This window comes from Limtongia smithiae (genome assembly GCF_038497785.1).
Source record: "Limtongia smithiae strain NRRL Y-17922 unplaced genomic scaffold V1518scaffold_9, whole genome shotgun sequence".
NCBI lineage: Eukaryota > Fungi > Ascomycota > Lipomycetes > Lipomycetales > Lipomycetaceae > Limtongia > Limtongia smithiae.
This window is the reverse complement of record NW_027117630.1, coordinates 521008-538224: the sequence shown is the minus strand read 5'-3', so window position 1 is coordinate 538224 and position 17217 is coordinate 521008. Positions and strand designations below refer to the sequence as shown.

At 57.7% G+C, this 17217-nt stretch overlaps 11 protein-coding genes across 11 annotated transcripts; 7 read left to right on the top strand and 4 right to left on the bottom strand.

The window, feature by feature from the left end:
- The first annotated feature begins 41 nt into the window (after positions 1-41).
- V1518DRAFT_339521 (SNF2 family N-terminal domain-containing protein) lies at positions 42-3853 on the top strand. Its single transcript, XM_066901186.1, has 3 exons — positions 42-1601; positions 1656-1718; positions 1768-3853. Exons 1-3 carry the CDS (start codon positions 68-70, stop codon positions 3633-3635), a joined length of 3465 nt encoding a protein of 1154 aa, XP_066758561.1. The 5' UTR covers positions 42-67; the 3' UTR covers positions 3636-3853.
- V1518DRAFT_419849 (uncharacterized protein) lies at positions 3776-4679 on the top strand. The gene is made up of 3 exons (XM_066904861.1): positions 3776-4017; positions 4089-4282; positions 4359-4679. Exons 1-3 carry the CDS (start codon positions 3928-3930, stop codon positions 4663-4665), a joined length of 591 nt encoding a protein of 196 aa, XP_066758560.1. The 5' UTR covers positions 3776-3927; the 3' UTR covers positions 4666-4679.
- On the bottom strand, positions 4578-6005 carry V1518DRAFT_419845 (uncharacterized protein). Its single transcript, XM_066904860.1, has one exon. It carries the CDS (start codon positions 5982-5984, stop codon positions 4728-4730), a length of 1257 nt encoding a protein of 418 aa, XP_066758559.1. The 5' UTR covers positions 5985-6005; the 3' UTR covers positions 4578-4727.
- Positions 6006-6222: 217 nt separating this feature from the next.
- On the top strand, positions 6223-7012 carry V1518DRAFT_419844 (acyl-CoA N-acyltransferase). Its single transcript, XM_066904859.1, has one exon. The coding sequence runs from the start codon at positions 6283-6285 to the stop codon at positions 6883-6885; it is 603 nt and encodes a 200-aa protein (XP_066758558.1). The 5' UTR covers positions 6223-6282; the 3' UTR covers positions 6886-7012.
- A 63-nt stretch (positions 7013-7075) lies between these two features.
- V1518DRAFT_419842 (uncharacterized protein) lies at positions 7076-8226 on the top strand. The gene is made up of 4 exons (XM_066904858.1): positions 7076-7362; positions 7417-7508; positions 7571-8007; positions 8053-8226. The coding sequence occupies exons 1-4, from the start codon at positions 7132-7134 to the stop codon at positions 8148-8150; spliced, it is 858 nt and encodes a 285-aa protein (XP_066758557.1). The 5' UTR covers positions 7076-7131; the 3' UTR covers positions 8151-8226.
- Positions 8165-9460, bottom strand: V1518DRAFT_419841 (uncharacterized protein). The gene has a single exon (XM_066904857.1). It carries the CDS (start codon positions 9378-9380, stop codon positions 8313-8315), a length of 1068 nt encoding a protein of 355 aa, XP_066758556.1. The 5' UTR covers positions 9381-9460; the 3' UTR covers positions 8165-8312.
- Positions 9461-9883: 423 nt separating this feature from the next.
- V1518DRAFT_419839 (heat shock protein 70 family) lies at positions 9884-11745 on the bottom strand. Its single transcript, XM_066904856.1, has 2 exons — positions 11590-11745; positions 9884-11538 (listed from the first exon to the last, which is right to left on the bottom strand). Exons 1-2 carry the CDS (start codon positions 11692-11694, stop codon positions 9967-9969), a joined length of 1677 nt encoding a protein of 558 aa, XP_066758555.1. The 5' UTR covers positions 11695-11745; the 3' UTR covers positions 9884-9966.
- Positions 11673-12783, top strand: V1518DRAFT_419838 (uncharacterized protein). The gene is made up of 3 exons (XM_066904855.1): positions 11673-11917; positions 11968-12190; positions 12241-12783. Exons 1-3 carry the CDS (start codon positions 11887-11889, stop codon positions 12530-12532), a joined length of 546 nt encoding a protein of 181 aa, XP_066758554.1. The 5' UTR covers positions 11673-11886; the 3' UTR covers positions 12533-12783.
- Positions 12427-13218, bottom strand: V1518DRAFT_419837 (signal recognition particle, SRP14 subunit). The gene is made up of 3 exons (XM_066904854.1): positions 13053-13218; positions 12905-12977; positions 12427-12853 (listed from the first exon to the last, which is right to left on the bottom strand). The coding sequence occupies exons 1-3, from the start codon at positions 13083-13085 to the stop codon at positions 12567-12569; spliced, it is 393 nt and encodes a 130-aa protein (XP_066758553.1). The 5' UTR covers positions 13086-13218; the 3' UTR covers positions 12427-12566.
- Positions 13219-13255: 37 nt separating this feature from the next.
- Positions 13256-15728, top strand: V1518DRAFT_385909 (uncharacterized protein). Its single transcript, XM_066901696.1, has 4 exons — positions 13256-13528; positions 13579-14427; positions 14482-14581; positions 14631-15728. Exons 1-4 carry the CDS (start codon positions 13273-13275, stop codon positions 15676-15678), a joined length of 2253 nt encoding a protein of 750 aa, XP_066758552.1. The 5' UTR covers positions 13256-13272; the 3' UTR covers positions 15679-15728.
- A 367-nt stretch (positions 15729-16095) lies between these two features.
- V1518DRAFT_339013 (uncharacterized protein) lies at positions 16096-17198 on the top strand. The gene is made up of 2 exons (XM_066901185.1): positions 16096-16613; positions 16699-17198. Exons 1-2 carry the CDS (start codon positions 16313-16315, stop codon positions 17079-17081), a joined length of 684 nt encoding a protein of 227 aa, XP_066758551.1. The 5' UTR covers positions 16096-16312; the 3' UTR covers positions 17082-17198.
- Positions 17199-17217: the final 19 nt, after the last annotated feature.

The window sequence follows — 17217 nt, the reverse complement described above, 5'->3', positions numbered from 1 at the left end:
CTGATTGGGAGTACCGAAGAGGCACTCTCATCGCACGCGTTGAACTTGACGTTCATCACCAGCGGCCATGGCAGACTTGCTACAGAGGTACGCGCCTACCGCTGGTGCAGCAACTACCCCCAAGCAAAAGTCGGAGGAGACTACGGAGCTGCCCACGAAGCGCAGACGTTTTTTCCACGAACCTGCTACAGGCGATGAGAATCTCCCCCAGGCGGCGACTGACGTGTCTGGTAGTGCGACGGAGGCGAATGATGTAAACATCAGCAGTACGTCGATTGTTCAGCCCGCAAGTACTATTAGGACTGAATACCTCGATGAGTCGAATGCGTCTATACCAATCGAGTATCATGCCAAGCCAGAACCAGCTGATGTATCAGCGAACACTCCAGTCAGCACAGTTGAACCCCATGTGAAGCCGGATCCTACTTCGAATACTCAGACAGAAGGCTTCAGAGAGAGATATCTCAAGCCTGAGCCAAGTACGAAGTGGACGCAGCCTGAAGTGGAACTACTACGTGTCGAGCATGTCAGCTCGACCCAGAGCTCGGCGCTTTCCTCTCTACCAGTTCAGCCAGCGACAGCGAAACACTCTCACAGCAACACCAAGGCGGAGGTCATCGAGCTGGATAGTGTTATTTCAAGCGAGGTGTCCAAGGTGAGGCCGCCAACAAACTGGAGCCGTCGCTATATTGGCAGTTTCCAAGTCGACGGCTGGGCAACGCGTTCCGGCACAGGACTGCTCGTCTATGGTGAGAAAATTGGCATTAAACGAGTTGCGCGCAAGGTGTCACTGGGATCGAATATGAAAATGTTTGGCAGTACCATAAAGGCGAAGGAAAACGATATCATGGTGCGGTTCACGAATCCTCGCGGACTCGAGATCGGACGGCTGCCGACAGACAAAGCAAAGTTCGTGTCTGCGCTGATGGATCTTGGGATTTGCTCGTTTGAAGGCAATTGCATATACGCAAGTGAGCGTCTCTCTACCGGCGACAATATTTACATTCAGCTAGATTGCTTTTTGAGCCGAAGCGCGTTTAAGGAGGCGGAGCATTCGGAGACCAGGGTGGAGAAGAGCACTCCTTTCAAATCACAGGACGAAACGCCTGAAGAAAAACTTTTGAGGCTACGTCAACTTGCACTGATCAAGCTGTTTATAGACGTTGGCCTGAAACCGTTCAAGTCTGCGGAATTACTGAAGCAGCATAAGGCGAAGGGCAAGCTTGAGGCAGCGGCCATGGCGGAGCAGTTTGACATCAAAATCGGTTCGCCGCCGTCTGCAGTCAACTCTTCTGACAACGATGACGATGACGGCACCGCGATTGAAGAGGGTCAACTCGATGCCCTGTACAAAAAGGCCCAGAGGTACGACTACGACATGCCGGAGCACAAGCCGGCGGACACTTTTAATATGGATTTGCGAGCATATCAGAAGCAAGGTCTTGGATGGATGATTGCGAGAGAGCAGTACACAGCAGACGATAATGGCAGAAAGATCACCGCAATGAATCCACTCTGGGAGGAGTACAGATGGCCGATTCCGGAGAAGGAGCTTCCTGCGTCTGAGCCGGATGATCGATTTTACATGAACCCATACAGCGGTATGTGATGCTTTGACGTGCTCCGCAGACTTCTATGCTAACTATCATATGCAGGCGAGCTTAGTCTGGAGTTTCCAAAGATTCAGAAGACTTGCCTTGGCGGTATTTTGGCTGATGGTGAGCGCCACTTTAGCTTTGATTCTGAGGCAGTACTAAGAACATCTAGAAATGGGTCTCGGCAAAACGATCTCGACTATGTCGTTGATCCACTCAAGCCCGCATGTGGGATCTCAGTCGGCCGCCATGTTGAAGGCAGAGAGGCGCAAGTTTGCGTATACGACGACGCTGATCGTAGCGCCAATGTCGCTTCTGACGCAATGGGAGTCCGAGGCACAAGCGGCGTCGAAAAACGGATCCGTTATCGTAATTGTGTACTACGGCGACGAGCGCAACATGGATCTGGACAGTCTCTGTCTTTCGCCGGGAAGCACGCCGATCATGCTGATTACAAGTTATGGTGTTGTATCGACAGAGTTTCAGAAATTCAGCAAAGGCCAATCGAGCAAGCTGTTTAAGATGCAGTTTCTGCGAATTGTCCTCGATGAGGCACACACGATCCGGAACCGCGCGTCGCTGATGTCGCGGGCATGTTGCGGACTGCAAGCGGAGCGCAAGTGGGCGCTGACAGGCACGCCGATTGTGAACCGGCTCGAGGATCTGTACAGTCTCGTGAAGTTCCTTGGTGTAGAACCGTGGAACCATTTCCCGTTCTGGAAAACGTTCATCACCGCGCCGTACGAGTCAAAGGAGTTTTTGCGCGCTCTGGATGTGGTGCAGACAATTCTTGAGCCGATTCTGCTGCGGCGGACCAAGACGATGAAGGCCAAAGACGGCACGCCGCTGGTTGTGCTTCCACCAAAGGAGGTGCACATAGAGAGCATCGAATTGACTGAGACAGAACGCGCGGTGTATGATTTGTTCTACCGACGCGCGAAGCAGACGTTTACTGCGAGTGTTGCAGCGGGTACGGTGATGAAGTCGTACACAACCATTTTTGCGCAGATTCTGCGACTGCGGCAGTCGTGCGACCATCCACTGCTTGTACAATCGGCGATGCAGGCGGACGAGATGGGCGAAGACGGCACCGTGACAATCAGCGAGACGGTCCAAGAGACTGATGATTCCCAAATTCTAGACCCTAAGGACGACAGCATGACGCTGAAACGACTCCTTGAGCGATTTAAGACGTCAGAGGCGGTGCAGAGCGCGCGACAGAGCTATGGCGTCGAGGTAATGCGGCGGATCCAGGACGGGACGGAGCAGGAGTGTCCGATCTGCTCGGCCGAGCCGATAGAGACACCGGTTGTGACGCCGTGCTGGCATATGTCGTGCCGGAGTTGTTTGATCGCACATATCAAGTTCCAGAAGGAGCACGGACAGGAGCCGCGGTGTCATAGCTGCCGGGAGACAATTTCGGCGGACAGCTTGTACGAGGTTGTACGTCAGAACGGGAAGACGAAGCCGGCGGTCAAGGAAGATTTGTATCTGCGCCGGTACAAGCCAGAGTCGTCTGCCAAGATCTCGCATCTGATAGCGAAGTTGATTTCGCTGCGCCAGGAGGAACCGAGCACGAAATGCGTCGTATTTTCGCAGTTCACGAGCTTCCTCGATCTGATCGAGCCCGCGTTAAAGCGAGACCACTTCGAGTTCATGCGCATCGACGGACGCTCGTCGCAGCTTGAGCGCGCGCGCGTGCTTGAGAAGTTCAAGGTCAGCAACACCGGCGAGCCGTTGCTGCTACTGCTGTCGCTCAAGACCGGCGGCGTGGGGCTGAACCTCGTGACGGCGAGCAAGGTGTTCATGATGGATCCGTGGTGGAGCTACGCGGTAGAGGCGCAGGCGATAGACCGAATCCATCGGATGGGCCAGACTCGGAGCGTGAGCGTGTACCGGTTTATCGTGAAGGGTTCGGTCGAGGAGCGCATGCTCAAGATTCAGGACCGCAAGAAGTTTCTCGCCTCGAGTTTGGGTATGATGTCTGAGGACCAGAAGCGGCTGCAGAGTGTAGAGGATATCAAGCTACTGTTTGAGTAAAGTACTTGAAGCGCGTGCGGAAAATAAAAGAGTGCGTACACGGAACTACGTCATCAGCTCATCGCGCGGACTCGGAGATCGAGGCCGCATGTGTAAACTTTAAATTGGCACAGCCCCACGACGGCACGGCGTTGGGCTGCGGCATCGCCGTTGATCCCTCGTCCTGCACGCACAACACATCCAACACACACCCACGGGGCCCGTCGCATTGCGGATCGTTATATATTTACTCACACTCGCCGCCGTCGTCGTCGGTGGTGGATTGATTGCGATTGCACACGGCCGACGAGAGATGTCGTTCATTGCAAAGTACGTTGCGCGCAAGCTGTTCAACGAGCACGCGCAGAACGCGTTCGGCTCCGAGGATCCGTATTTCGAAGAGGCAAGGCCCACACGCCACGCCACACCGCTTGGCCTTTCAAATGTCCTGTTGTACAGTGCTAACAGTTGAAGATTCCCGCGGACGAACTTGGTCGCAAGAAAAAGGGCTCGAAACGCCGCCGCGGCGTGCCGCCAGGCCTATCCCCCAACGACGCAGCTGTGCTGGCTAAAGTTCTGCGGCGTGCGTACAGGCTTGATATGAGTCTGGGAATGTGCTGTTGCGGATTCGCGGTGGGATGGAGTGGTGTCATCGGGCTGATTCCGGGGTACGTTTGCACATATCCGCGGTTATATGACGTGTGGGAGCTGGGGAAGATGGGACTAGAACTAACGCCACAACAGCGTCGGCGACTTGATCTGCATATTCTTCGCGTACATGATCATCACCGCGGCAGACGGCATCGACGGCGGCTTGCCCCCACTTTTGCGGGCGCGCATGCTCGCGAACGTGTGCATTGATTTCGGGCTCGGCCTGGTGCCGATCGTCGGCGACGTGGTCGATATACTGTACAAGGCAAATAGCCGGAACGCGCTGCTGTTGGAGAATCATCTCCGCGAGCGGGGGCGAAAGAATCTGGCGCATGGAGGGGGTGGGGGAGGGTGGGAGGAGATGACCCCGGTGCCGCCGCCGGTGCCGGCCAGGTCGTAAGGGTGCGCGGGCGAGAGGGGCTTTTGGATCGTAAATAGTTAGGCAAAGTTATGACGTAATATTTACAGCGCGTACTCGTCGACCACGTCTTGTACGGATGGTATTCGTGGCCACGCGAAGGACGCGCCTTTCGTAGCAACGAGGCAGCCATAGCACAGCGGCGGCCGGTCTGGGCTCGCCTCCGCGTCTGTCGCCGGCGCGACTTCCTCAGCCATCGCGCCGAGCGCGGAGGAGACAGTGATTGTAGTCAACCACCGCTCTGGGGCAGCATCGACACACGGCGTCGCACATATTGCACAGTACCGGCCGCCGTCGACGCGTGGATCCGCGAGCTTCGCCGCCGTGCGCACGACGGTGGAGACGATACTCGGAAACGCAGCCTCGATGTCGCGGAAGTACGTCCGCGTGATATCGTCAATTGTCATCATCCTCAGCACACTCGACGCCGGCGCGAGGTTGGTGGAGAGGAGATACGGTGTCATGTCGCATACTGACGCGTAGGTTTCAGCTTCGCTGCGGAGGACTTCACGGAGGGGGTATATATGCACGAGCTCGGGTCCGTCTGCGGTCCGCCGTAGGCCGTCGGCGAGGAGACGGGGCAACGCGTCGCCGCGACCTTTGGCGGTCATGCTGAGTGTCTTTTCAGCGAGACGTGTCATGGTGTCGCCCCAGAGCACCGTCGTGCACGTCGCCTCGGCCGCGGTTGACAAGATTAGATGTGTGCGTATCGAGTCAATTATATCGCGACATGCTGTGCGGTCGGGAATGCGAGCGAGGATTGAGGAGACGGTTGGTGGGTTGGTCGCTGTGCGTGGCGAGAAGGAGTAGTCAGCGATGTTGCTGGCGCTGTGGTAGAACTCTCGAATAGCAGACGGTGCCGCGCGCGTGTAAAACTCGTCCAGAGAAACAACGCGGCACTCGCACACGTCGCCATGCGCGCTCGCAATGTCCGCCATCACCCTCCTCGCCTCTCGGTCGTCCGCACCCTCGTCCACATGCGCAACAACCAAGTCCAGCCCTGCCGCGCCCCGATGCGCCACGCGTTGCTCGCGCACAAGCGACACCAGCATATCAAGCAGCGCGAGCGACGCGTGTGACAACGACAGCGCAAGCAGCACTCGCGGCGGCGGCCCGAGCGGGCGGCCGCCGCGGCCGGGGGGGTAGGTGACTTTGTAGTCCCCCATCGCGCGGCGCTGTTTGCCGCGGAGGAAGCGGATGAAACAGCCTTCGCAAAATGGCTCTTTGCGCACCACGTGCGCCGAGCGGGCAGTGTGGCACCGGCTGCATAGTGCTGCGGGGGCGGTGGTTGCTGCGGGCATGTCTTGCGAACTCGCGATGACGATGGCGGGGTGCATGGAGGGGCAACAGCAAATTTGCTATCGCCACGTGAGTGTCAGCACTAAGGCCCGCGTGTCGGGTGGGGAAGTCTCGGAAGCCGCGCTGCGGGGAAGCGCGCAGGCCACACTTTGCGCTGGCGGCGGTTGCCGAAGCGGGTGATCGCGCGCGTGCTGCTATAAAGACAGCGATGGCCGCGTAGCAGTCCCCGGGCACCAGTCACCACCCTCACCACTCCTCCTTCGTCCTGCTCCGCTGGCGCACGACGCGTGCGGTGCTGCAATGGCCGCCGCGGTGCTCTTCCCCGCATCGCTCCACGCGCCGCCGAGTACGTTCCCGCTGCGCCAGCGTTGCAACTTGGATGACGACAACCGCGCACCGCAACTTACGTCGTGCCCGTCCCGCGACGTGCCCGCACTGCGCAGCTTCCTCGCACACAACCTCCCCGTGTCCTACACCGAGTCTTTCCTGCTCCAGCTCGTCTGTGCGCGCGACGCGTACATCATCGTCGCGCGCGATCCACCCGCAGCAGCTGGATCCGGCAGCACGATGGTCGGCGTGATCGCGGGCAAGCTCGCGCGGTCTGCGAACAATCGCGCGCGTGCGCAAGGGCAGGTGATGCTTCTTGCCGTCGCGGAGCAGCATCGTGGCCGTGGCCTCGCGCAGCGCCTGCTCGCAGCACTTGAATCTGCGCTCCGCGGCGCGGCCACGCTTAGCGATCCGGTTGTGCTCACGTCGCTGGTGCTGCAAGTCGCGGCCGACAATGCGCGCGCGCTGGCGTTTTATCACAAGAACGGGTTCACGGACGAGCGGTGTCTGGTGCGGTACTATCGGGACGCGGGAGACGCGATGCTCATGCGTAAGCCGCTTCTTGTGCCGGTGTGACTTGTGTTTTTCTTGCCTTTTGTTTTGTTTTATTTGTTCTTCGATGGCGCTCTCGGTTTCACGGAGTTTCGTCTCGGCGTATACACTTTTTTTTGGTTAATTTGTAAAATATAAACTTGTTATCAGATATCGAACTGGCCTGAATAATTCAAGCTGCGACAGCTCCCAACGCGGTCACGTGTTACTGAAAGTACCACCTCATCCACGAGGTTCCTCGAGGTGTAGTACACTCCATCGACGACCACAATGGCATCAGAAACAGCCGAAATCGACCCGCCAGTGGACACGTCCGATGCCGGTGCAGGCACGACAGAGCCTGCGTCCGCTTCCGCGACCGCGGCGCCTGCGCCTCCCGTTGAAGCGCCCGTCGACATAACCCAGCTACCGACCGACATCGACAAGCTACTCTTCAAGTACTGCGAATTGCTCGATGCATACCAGAGCGCGCAGGCCCTGCTAGCGCAGTCTTTTACGACGGTGAGTTTACGCCAGTGACGCGTATGCGGTTGACAGCTAACGTAGAGGGGACAGGGCTTTCTTCGCCTCGCTGAGGCGAACTACGGCTCACGTATGCGGTACGGACGGGATTACTACCACGGGAACATGTCGGCGGCGAAAGTCATGTATGGTTTTTTGTCGTCTATGCGGTGTCGGGGTGCTGGTGGGTGGTGACTGACGTGTGCAGCGACGTGAAGGAGCAAGCGCTGACATCCGAGTCCGACGGCGTCGACGAGGCGACAATCACATTCGCAAAACTGAGCCTCGCCGACGTGCCATTGCCGCCGTCCGAGGACGATGTCGCCGAGGCAAAGAAGAAGGCTGAGCCGGTTGCGGAGCCGACGGTTGTCGACGGGGCAACGGAGACGGTGACGACCGCGACGGAGACGCCGGCCACTGCGCCCCGACGTCGGCGGCAGGAGAAGGCAGAGAGTGTTAAGCCAGTGGAGAAGCAGGAGGAGGATAGGGCCCCAGAGCCAGCGCCCGAGCAAGCCGCCGTCCCGGAAGCACCTTCCGCCCCTGCCGTGCGAAAGCCAAAGATTCCGCTCAACAGGAACCCCATCCGCTGGTTCGGCGTTCTCGTGCCGCACACGCTGCGCGAATCGCAGGCCATGTTCCAACAGGGTATGTCTCGTTCGCTTGCCTCCAGGATCTCGCTGACGTGAATAGCCGCCGAACAGGTCGCGGTCGTCGTGTCGCTGCAACACGAACTCACCGCGCTGGGCGACTACATCGCTGATATCCGGCAACAAGCCAGCGCCAGCTAATGAATGCATGTCTATAGATCCCGTGAATTTTGTATATTACTATCGTCATTATTCAAAATTTTAGTTCGTTAAAAAAGTCGCTCCAACATATAGCCCGGAAGATGCAGACAAGTCTAAAGGTACACACGCACGCACACAATGCCCGATATCACAATAATTAAATCAAATGCCGTCGATCGTGTAATTTTTGAAATTCAGAACAAGCCCGGAGGAGAAGGTGACGGTGCCGGTGTCGGGGTCGATGCTGTCCTTGAGGAACATGTTCTCGAGGGACTTTTGGAGCGTGCTGCTGTCGGACACGCTGTGGTTTGTTTGGAGCACGTCGAGGACGGCGACGCGGGCAAACCTGAGGACGTTGTTTGTGATCGTGAAGGTCGGCGTGGGTGTGGAGGTAGTCGAGGTGGTTTTTGACGTCGTTGTCTTCGTGGATGACGTTTTTTTGGTGGAAGAGGTGGTTTTCGAGGTGGTGGCAGCTTGGTCCGCGACGGCGACAGTGGCGGTGGTCGTGGCTTTGGCGGAGGATGTCTTCGTGGTGGTGTCGTCCCGGTCGCGCTTGCGATGTCGGCGTTTCGACTTGCTCAAAAATGTCATCAAGACGTTCTGCGAGAGACAGGACACGTCGGACGCGTTGAACACGCGCACGATGACGCTCTGTTTGAGCTCGATGTCGGGGAAGAGCGTGGCGCCGGCGGCAATGGCACTGACGACGGCGGTGCCGAGGGTCGCGTTCTGCGAGTCGCTGAGGGCGACAATGGCGCAGGCCGAGTTGGCGACAGTGCTGCAGGTCGTGCCGGCGAAGTCGCCGACGCAGACGCAGGCACACGTATTGTTGCGCACGACGCTGACGCCGTTGTTTTCGCAGGGCAGGTACGACTCGCAGTCGGTGGAGGTGAGGGCGGAGGCAGTGCTGGCCGAGGAGGTCGCGGAGGACGTGGTGGTGGTGCTGGTAGTGCTGGTTGTGCTGGACGCGGTTTCGGTCGGCGTGGCAGTGGAGGAGGCGGACGCGGCGGAGGCCGTAGACTGCGCGGGTGCTGTTGCTGCAGGGGCGGTCGAGGAAGATGTCGGCGCGGCGGCGGTGGTGCTGACGGCGGCGGCCGCGTCACTCGTCCTGTCCGCGCTGGCCTTGCTGCTGGAGCTGCGGTGCTGCGTGACCTGGATGGGCACCACCACACACACGACGATAGTGACGATGGCAAAGACAGCCAGCAGCGCAAACAGCCACGCGGGCATGCCCAGCACGCGCCTGCGGTTGCGGGACACGCGGGGGACGAGCGAGCGGCGGCCGCGCGGGGCTTTCTCCGCGGGCGTCGCGGCCGCCGCCGCGACGACGGCGGCCTTCTGCGGCGCCGGGTCGGGCGTGGAGTCGGGCGGCGAAGGCGATGGCGACGGCGATGGCGGCGGCAGCGGCGGCAGCGGCGGGGACGGGTCCGCGGTGGTCGCGGTGGGCGCGGCGGAGTGCTGGGTGCGCGGGTTCTCGGCGGCGAGCGCGGCGGCGAAGGCGGCCTCGTAGCGGCGCGTGCGCTCGAGGTCCAGCGGCGGCGGACGGCGGCTGCGCGTGATGCCAGGTGCGCGTGGCGCAGCGCCGCGGTCGTCGGGCATTGCAGCGTGGGACCGCCAGCAGCAGGTCGTGGAGTCGACGGCGAGCGCAGCTGCGCAGCTTCGCGAGAATCGAAACGCTGCGCTCCGCGCGCCCGCCGCGCGGCTAGCCGCTTCGGGCTAGCACGGCCCCCTGGTACCTGCTTGGCGTGCGCCGCCAGCTGCACTTCTTATTCAGGCCACTGCTCTATCGAGAAATCTGTACACAATGCGTCGCGCGTCACACCTCGCCGCGCACCGGCGCGGCACCGCCGCCCACGGCGCGCACCGCCACGTCCACCTTCTTCTCAGCAGTGATGTTCACAATGACCTCCACTTGCGCGCCCGCAGGCACGTCCTTCAGGACCGCGTCCGCCACGACCTTGCCCGCGCGCACGACCTTCTCGCGCACCTCCTCCGGCTCCTCGTCGCTGAAGGGCTCGTCCTCCTCGTCCTCCTCGTCTGTTGGCCGCTCCACCGTGCGCACCACGATCTCCTCCTCGCCCTCCGCGACAGCGACAAACACGTTGCCGCCCTCCTGGGGAGCAGCGAACTGCACGCTCCGCCGCACAGGCACCGCGGTGTAGCGCTCCAGCAGCGGCACAAAGGTGCCGTCTGCGAGCGCCACGCCCAGCGGCGCGGCAAGGTGCGGCGCGTTCGTAACCACCGCCTGCGTGGACTCGTCGATGTCGGCCTGCTCGTACCCCGCGATCAGCGACGCCTGGAAGGCCGTGCCGCGTGCTATGAGCTCCGCCGGGTTCAGCGCCTTCGGGTTCGACCCCGGCGCCGCCACCGTTGTGTGCTCGTCAAAGAGGCTCTCCAGCCGCGACGCGATCTTCGGGGTGTGCGACAGTCCACCCACAAGCACAACCTCGTCGATATCGAGCACGTCCAGCTCCGCCTTCTTCACGAGCCCCTCGACAAACGCAACTACGCTGTCCAGCGCCTTCCGCGCGAGCGTTTCGTACCGCAGCCGGTTCACCGTCGAGTGGAAATCAAACCCGCCCGCCAGCGACTCGATCGACACCGTCGCGCTCGTGCTCGCGCTCAGCGTCTTGCGCGCAACCTCCGCCGCGGCCTCCAGCTTCGCCAGACTCCGCTTCGAGTCCGTGCGCGGGTCGATCGAATACTTCTTCTCGAACTCCTTCGCAAAGTGGTCGACCAGAACCTTGTCCAGCGTCGCGCCGCCGAGCTCGTAGTCGTGCGCGGTTGCGAGCACCGTGTACATGCCGCCCCGCACCGCAATAACCGCACCGTCGCTGCGTGAGTAGCCAAAGTCCGCCACAGCCACAACCCGATCCGGCGTCGCGCCCGCGCCTGCGTCGTGCGCCAGCAGCGCCGCAACTGGCTCGTTGATGATCTGCAGCACATTCAGGCCCGCCTCCTCCGCAATCGCTTTCAGCGCTCCTCGCTGCGCCGGCTTGAAATCAGTAGGGACCGCTAGCACAGCACCAGTAATAGCGCGGCCCAAGAAGTCCGCAGCCGACTCGCGCAGCCGCACCAGGTGTCGTCGCGCTATCTCGTCGACAGTCACAACCTCCGCCTCCGCGTCCTCCGCAGACGACACAACAAGCTTGTACGCAACCTTGCCATCCTTCTCCACCGGGTGCGCGGATCCGCTTGAGTACGTCGGGTCGATCTCCGCAAACGCCTTGCCGATGAAGTCGCGGTAGTTCGCGACAGTGTTGCCAGAGTTGCGGATCAGCTGCGCCTTGGCCTCAAAGCCGTGGAACTCGTCTTCTCCAACATACGACAGCACCGATGGAATACTCCGGTCGCCGTCCTGGTTCGCAATAACCTCGACCTTTCCATCCTGTGTTTGTTAGCCCCTGCTGCACACACTCGTTCTTCCGAGATAGCTCACCTTCGTGGTAAACGCAATAGACGAGTTGGCGTTGCCAAACGACACTCCAATCACGGTAGGCCCGTATGTCTCCTCGACAGTCTCGATCACAATCTCCTCTGCCATTTTGGTCTATCCCTTGTGGCTAGTGAACGTCGAAGGGTTCTCGTTGTTGAGACGAAGCTTTGCTCAGAAAAATTTGTGTTAATGTCGAGCCGCATGGGTCTCGGAGCGTCACGTGGGTTGCTCGATGACACTATTGGACCCCCGCGCTCATCGCGACCGAGTGCGTAATAAGCCTTCCACCACCACAGCGCCATGGCGAAGAAAGGCAACGCTATTTCGTTTGGTGAGATTTCTCCAGTTTTCGAACTGCGTGGGCAGCTGCTAACTCGATAGAAAACCGGACGCCAAAATTCCTGCAGGTCCTACGTGGACTAGCACAGGATGAACCCTCCGTGTCCACGAAGTTCACCTCCAAATCCGACCGTCCCGACGACGACGACGACAATGAGCGCAGCGACGATGAGACTGCGATTCCCGAGTATATATTTGAAGGCGAGCGGATATCGAAGGAGGAGTTTGAGCAGCTGAAGAAGGGGGTTGACATCACTCAGATCAAGTGCGTATATCGGTCTGAACTTCCTTTGGAAAATGGCTAACGGTGCCTAGGGCAGCAAGAGTAAGAGCACTGGAAGACGCGGAAAAATCTACGACACAGCCGACACAGACGACAGCAGCCGATGTTCGCAAGGGTGCAGGCGCCCGCACTACGGTATCGGAGTTTGGCAGCAGGCCTGCCAAACGAAAGACCGTGTCGGCCGTCAAGAGCAACGACGGTCCTACGTCCGACTCTGAGAGCAGAAGCTCAAGTATCAAGGACAAACCACCACCGTCAACAGCTCCCCCCAAGAGACGGAAAAAACTAAAGGTGAACCTCTCGTTCGACCATGGCGACGAGTAGCACCCACGTAAAAAAAGAAATCTCATTACATCCTTCATTTCGACACGCCGCCTTTTTTCTTCTTGCCCTTCGTCTTCTTCTTATCTTTCTTCTTCAGCCCTGTAACCTCGCCCCTGATCGTGTTTGCGTACTTTGTCCAGAACCCATCCAGCGCGTCGGCTTCGACCACTGTCGAGATCTTAGTCTTTTTAGTCTTGTCGGTCGCGCCATCCGTCGCGCGGAATAGTAACTGATGCTTTGTCGCAGTCGCGCTCGGCTGCAGCTCTGATAGGTCTGTCGGGCTTGGCTTGTGCTTGTTCTCAACCGCGTCGTATGGCGTCACTACCTCGTGTTAGCATCCATGCAGATACGCAAAATATGCCCCGCACCCACATCGCTTCTGCTCTAGAAACACCGTCCCCGATTCCGCCTTCTTCTTGAACAATGCCGTCAACTGCACCAGAAACTACCATACGCACGTTAGCACCGCATCACTCACCACACTTCACCACATTCCCGTTCTCCGCTAGTTTCAACGTACCTCGTCGTTCGATAGCCGTCCTTTCGCGTCCATTGCGTGTGATGTGGTCGCAGACTAATTACGCCAACCTAGGTTTTCCAGAGCTCTGTCTGAAGCTGTTCCAACACAATGGCATAACCCCGCAGCATTGTAGAGCTTTACTCAGGGGCGTCCCGTCTCGTCCCAACGATTTTTTCTCAAGACCGCGACGTACATAGCCAACCAACCCTCTCCGAACAGCATGCCGAGACGGTGGAACAAAAATCACGTCCTGCCGTCGCAGCGACTGACACAGAGACCGCAGCAGCTACAGCGTGCGAAAAAGCCGCAGCAGCAAAACGAGGGTAATGCAAAGCGGCTAAAGTTAGAACACAAGCCACTACGTACCGCCGATGCACCCCGCTCGCGTGAGGACGAGGATATCTTATATTACGCACGAAAACTAAAAGTGAAAAATGGGAAATTGCCGAAGAGTGCAGAAGATGACGGTCTTGACGGTATGTATTGTGGGTAGAGTACTCGTGGGAGAGTGGGCTAACGAGCGCAGATTTGACGGAGGGTTTGGATTTGCAGTTTTTGGATGACCTGCTGGGCATAAAGACCACCAAAAAGAAAGCGCCGCAGAGGATTGAATCCTCTGATGAAGATGAGGGAGAGAGTGATAGTAGTATACCCGACGACAACGAGGACCAGGAGGGCGGTCGTAGCGATGACAATGATGATGAGGACGACGATAGCGATGAGGACGATGAAATCACCGAACAGAGCGACGACAAGACTGAGATCGCCTCTACAAAAGAAGTCGCTCCGCCTAAACGAGAACGCGAAAATCCATATCTCCCGCCGTCCACTCCCGCCACCTCCGCTGCACCAGCAACAGGCGGCCGCTACGTTCCCCCATCGCTCCGTCATAAACTCAGCCAAGACAACAGCGACTCCGAAGATGCAATCCGCCTCCGCCGCCAATGCCAAGGGTTGCTCAACCGTCTTTCTGAGGCCAACATCGCATCCATCGTCGCCGAGTACCAACAAATGTACCTCTCCAACTCGCGACAGAATATGACCTCCACCGTTACACAACTCATCATTGAGTCAACCGCACAGCGCGCAGTGCTGCTCGATAGCTTCGTGATCGTGCACGGCGCGTTGGTCGCGTCGTTGTATAAACACGTTGGTATCGATTTTGGGGCGCATTTCGTGCAGACGCTAGTGGAGAATTTTGATAAGTACTATTCAAGCGGGAGTAGAGGCAAGGAGTGTTCGAACTTGATGGTGTTACTTAGTCAGCTGTATACGTTTCAGGCTGTCGGCTGTGGTCTGGTTTACGACTTCATTCGGCTGTTTATTCAGCAAGTCAATGAGTTGAACACGGAGTTGCTGTTGAAGTTGATCCAGAGTATGTTGTTCTAAGTGATGGAGCGATGCTTCAAATGCTGACTAATATTCATAGACGCGGGCGGACAACTTCGACATGATGATCCGGCGGCGTTAAAGGATATTATCACCTCCCTGCAGAAAGCGGTTCAAGCAGTTCCTGCTTCTAGTTTAACGTGAGTAGCGCGTCCTGTATTCTCAGCTTCATGTTCTAATCATGATCAGTCCGCGCACAAAGTTCCTGATTGAGACCGTCACATCATGGAAAAACAACCGACTCAAACAAACATCCGCGATATCATTAGAGTCTATCTCCCGCATGCGAAAGTATCTCGGCAACATCGCAAAGACCGCCGAGCCACTACGCGCATCGCTCGACGATATCCGCAACGTGGAGACTAACGGAAAGTGGTGGCTCGTCGGTGCGGCATGGTCAGGTAGCCACGCTGCCCTGCACGCGGACGGAGCACAGGACGCAGATGTCGATGTGGTCGCGGTAAAGGATATACTCGACACCGCTGCGCCGGATTGGCTCGCGCTCGCGCGCACCCAGCGTATGAATACGGACGTCCGTCGCGCGGTGTTTGTCGCGATCATGGGCGCTGAGGACTATGTTGACGCGAACGAGCGACTTATGAGACTCAAGCTCAAGCGCACGCAAGAGCGCGAGATTCCGTACGTGCTACTGCACTGCTGCGCGGGCGAGAAGGAGTTTAACCCTTTTTACGCGTACTTAGCGGCTGTCTTGTGTAAGCAGCGATCGATGGCGAAGACGTTCCAGTTCGCATTATGGGATTTTTTCAAGACGCTCGATAGCAGTCTTGGCGAGGATGATGAGGAGAGCGATGACGATAAAGAGGATGTGGACGACGTGCGATTTCTAGGACGCGAGGAGAGCGATTCAACGCGGCGCCGCAAGGTGAAGAATTACGCGCGCTTCTACGCGATCTTGCTCGGCGAGGGTCGTCTCGGTCTCGACGTGCTCAAGAACGTGAACTTCCTCACTTGCACCGAGGATCTGCTCGAGTTCATGCGGTATCTGTTCAAGGCGATGTTTAACCATATCCGGGTGCGCAGTGCGCGGCAAAAGGATCGTCTTGCGGGCGAGAAGGCGCTGATCCAACTGATTATTAAGATCAAGGACAACGAGACGCTGTTGAAAGGGATCGAGTTCCTACTAAAGGTGCGTCTCGCGGCGGAGACGAAGAAGGAGAGGATGAAGTGGGGTGCAAATATTTTGTGTGATAGCATCGATCGGCTTAACTCTGTGTAGAGGTACAAAATAGTTTTTTGTGAAATGGTCATCGCAATGAGCGTAGGGATAACGCGCCCTCCACCGCCGCACGGTGGAGGGCTCTGCGGCGGGTCAGGGCGCGTTCGCCCTCCCCGGCGCGCCTTCAACACATCTTGCATATACAAGGAGGCCAGGCGGCTGTGGTGCCTCTCTCTCGATTTTCACAGACTAAACTCGACCTGCTAATATAAATATGCCTGCAATCGAGAGATTCACCGATGTCAACCCAATCCAGACAAGGACAACCCGTCCTTGCAGGGCGATGTCATCGTTTGTCACTGAAGGTGCACAGCGTATCAATCCGTTCTAATATTGATTGTCTTCTGATATGCAATTGGCAAAGGCACGGCTGGAATCGGAAGTCGAACGTGATGGCTCTTGCAGACCAGCCTTGAGCTCTTTCGTCTGCTAGTCGCCCAACCAGCGCTGCCGAGTCTGATCGGGGAATGCTGACGGAATAGACAGGGAAATAATACGCGGAGCAACTCGGCCCGACCTGGCCGATCTTACAGGCCCAAAACACCTATCCAATCCTTGTTCGATTTTTAGTTTGATTATTTCTGTTTCTCACTTTCATCTTCCCCTCTCTTTCCTCCTTCATCCACGTCTCGCTATGGCCCCGCGTTTGCTCCCGCGAGCTGCCTTCATCCAGTCGCTACGTCAGTCTAGCTATACGATCCCCGTCAGCCCCGAGTTTCTTGCTTCGCCGTCTGCCAAACTAGTCAACCCGCGCGGACATGTGATGAACACAGATAATATCGCCCAGACCTTTCCAGCGTCGGTGGTCGCAGAACTGAGCGACGAAAGAGCTCTTGCGCTCTTTACCAGCGGCTTCTTTGGCGGCTTCATCTTTGGCTTTGAGCGGTTTATCTTGCGCATTGGGGGCTACAATTTGCTTCCAGCCAGATACACAGGTGTGTTGGAAATGTTGACGACGTGCTAAGGGGTATCCAAGAGCACCCTTAACCTTGACTGGATCACAACTTTCTTAGTCTGTAGGCTTTGAAGTACCTCCAGACGCAGTCACCATCTGGCAGAATGTCGATGTGCCCGACACCTATCTGCTTCCCGTCGGCAGCTGCTTGTTCGGCTCATTCCGCATGCTGGCCAAACACATCGCAGCTGTTCCATCCGTAGAAGAGCCTAGTTACGTCGACTACGCCTTTGGCTCGGACGAGTTCGTTTTTGGCGGCTGCCACCGTTTCCAGATCAACCGCTTGCCCGTCACAGAAGGAGAGGAGCCCAAGATCCAGATAGAGCTGCAGCATCTCCGCTGCAACCCTCAGAAGAATCAGCCATCTGTGGCCGAGTACATTGAGCGTTTTCACTACGTTTACGCAAAGACATTGTTTGCCAACGGAATCCAGGCGTTGTTAAGATAGATAGTCTTCTTTCTGATTTTTTGGTTTTCTGTCTATCTTGGGAGGGTTTTTGGGAAAACGTTTCATAACGGTCTCATACTCATCTGATAGACACTGGTATCATTAGACATCTACAATTGCCATTTCCTCATATCCA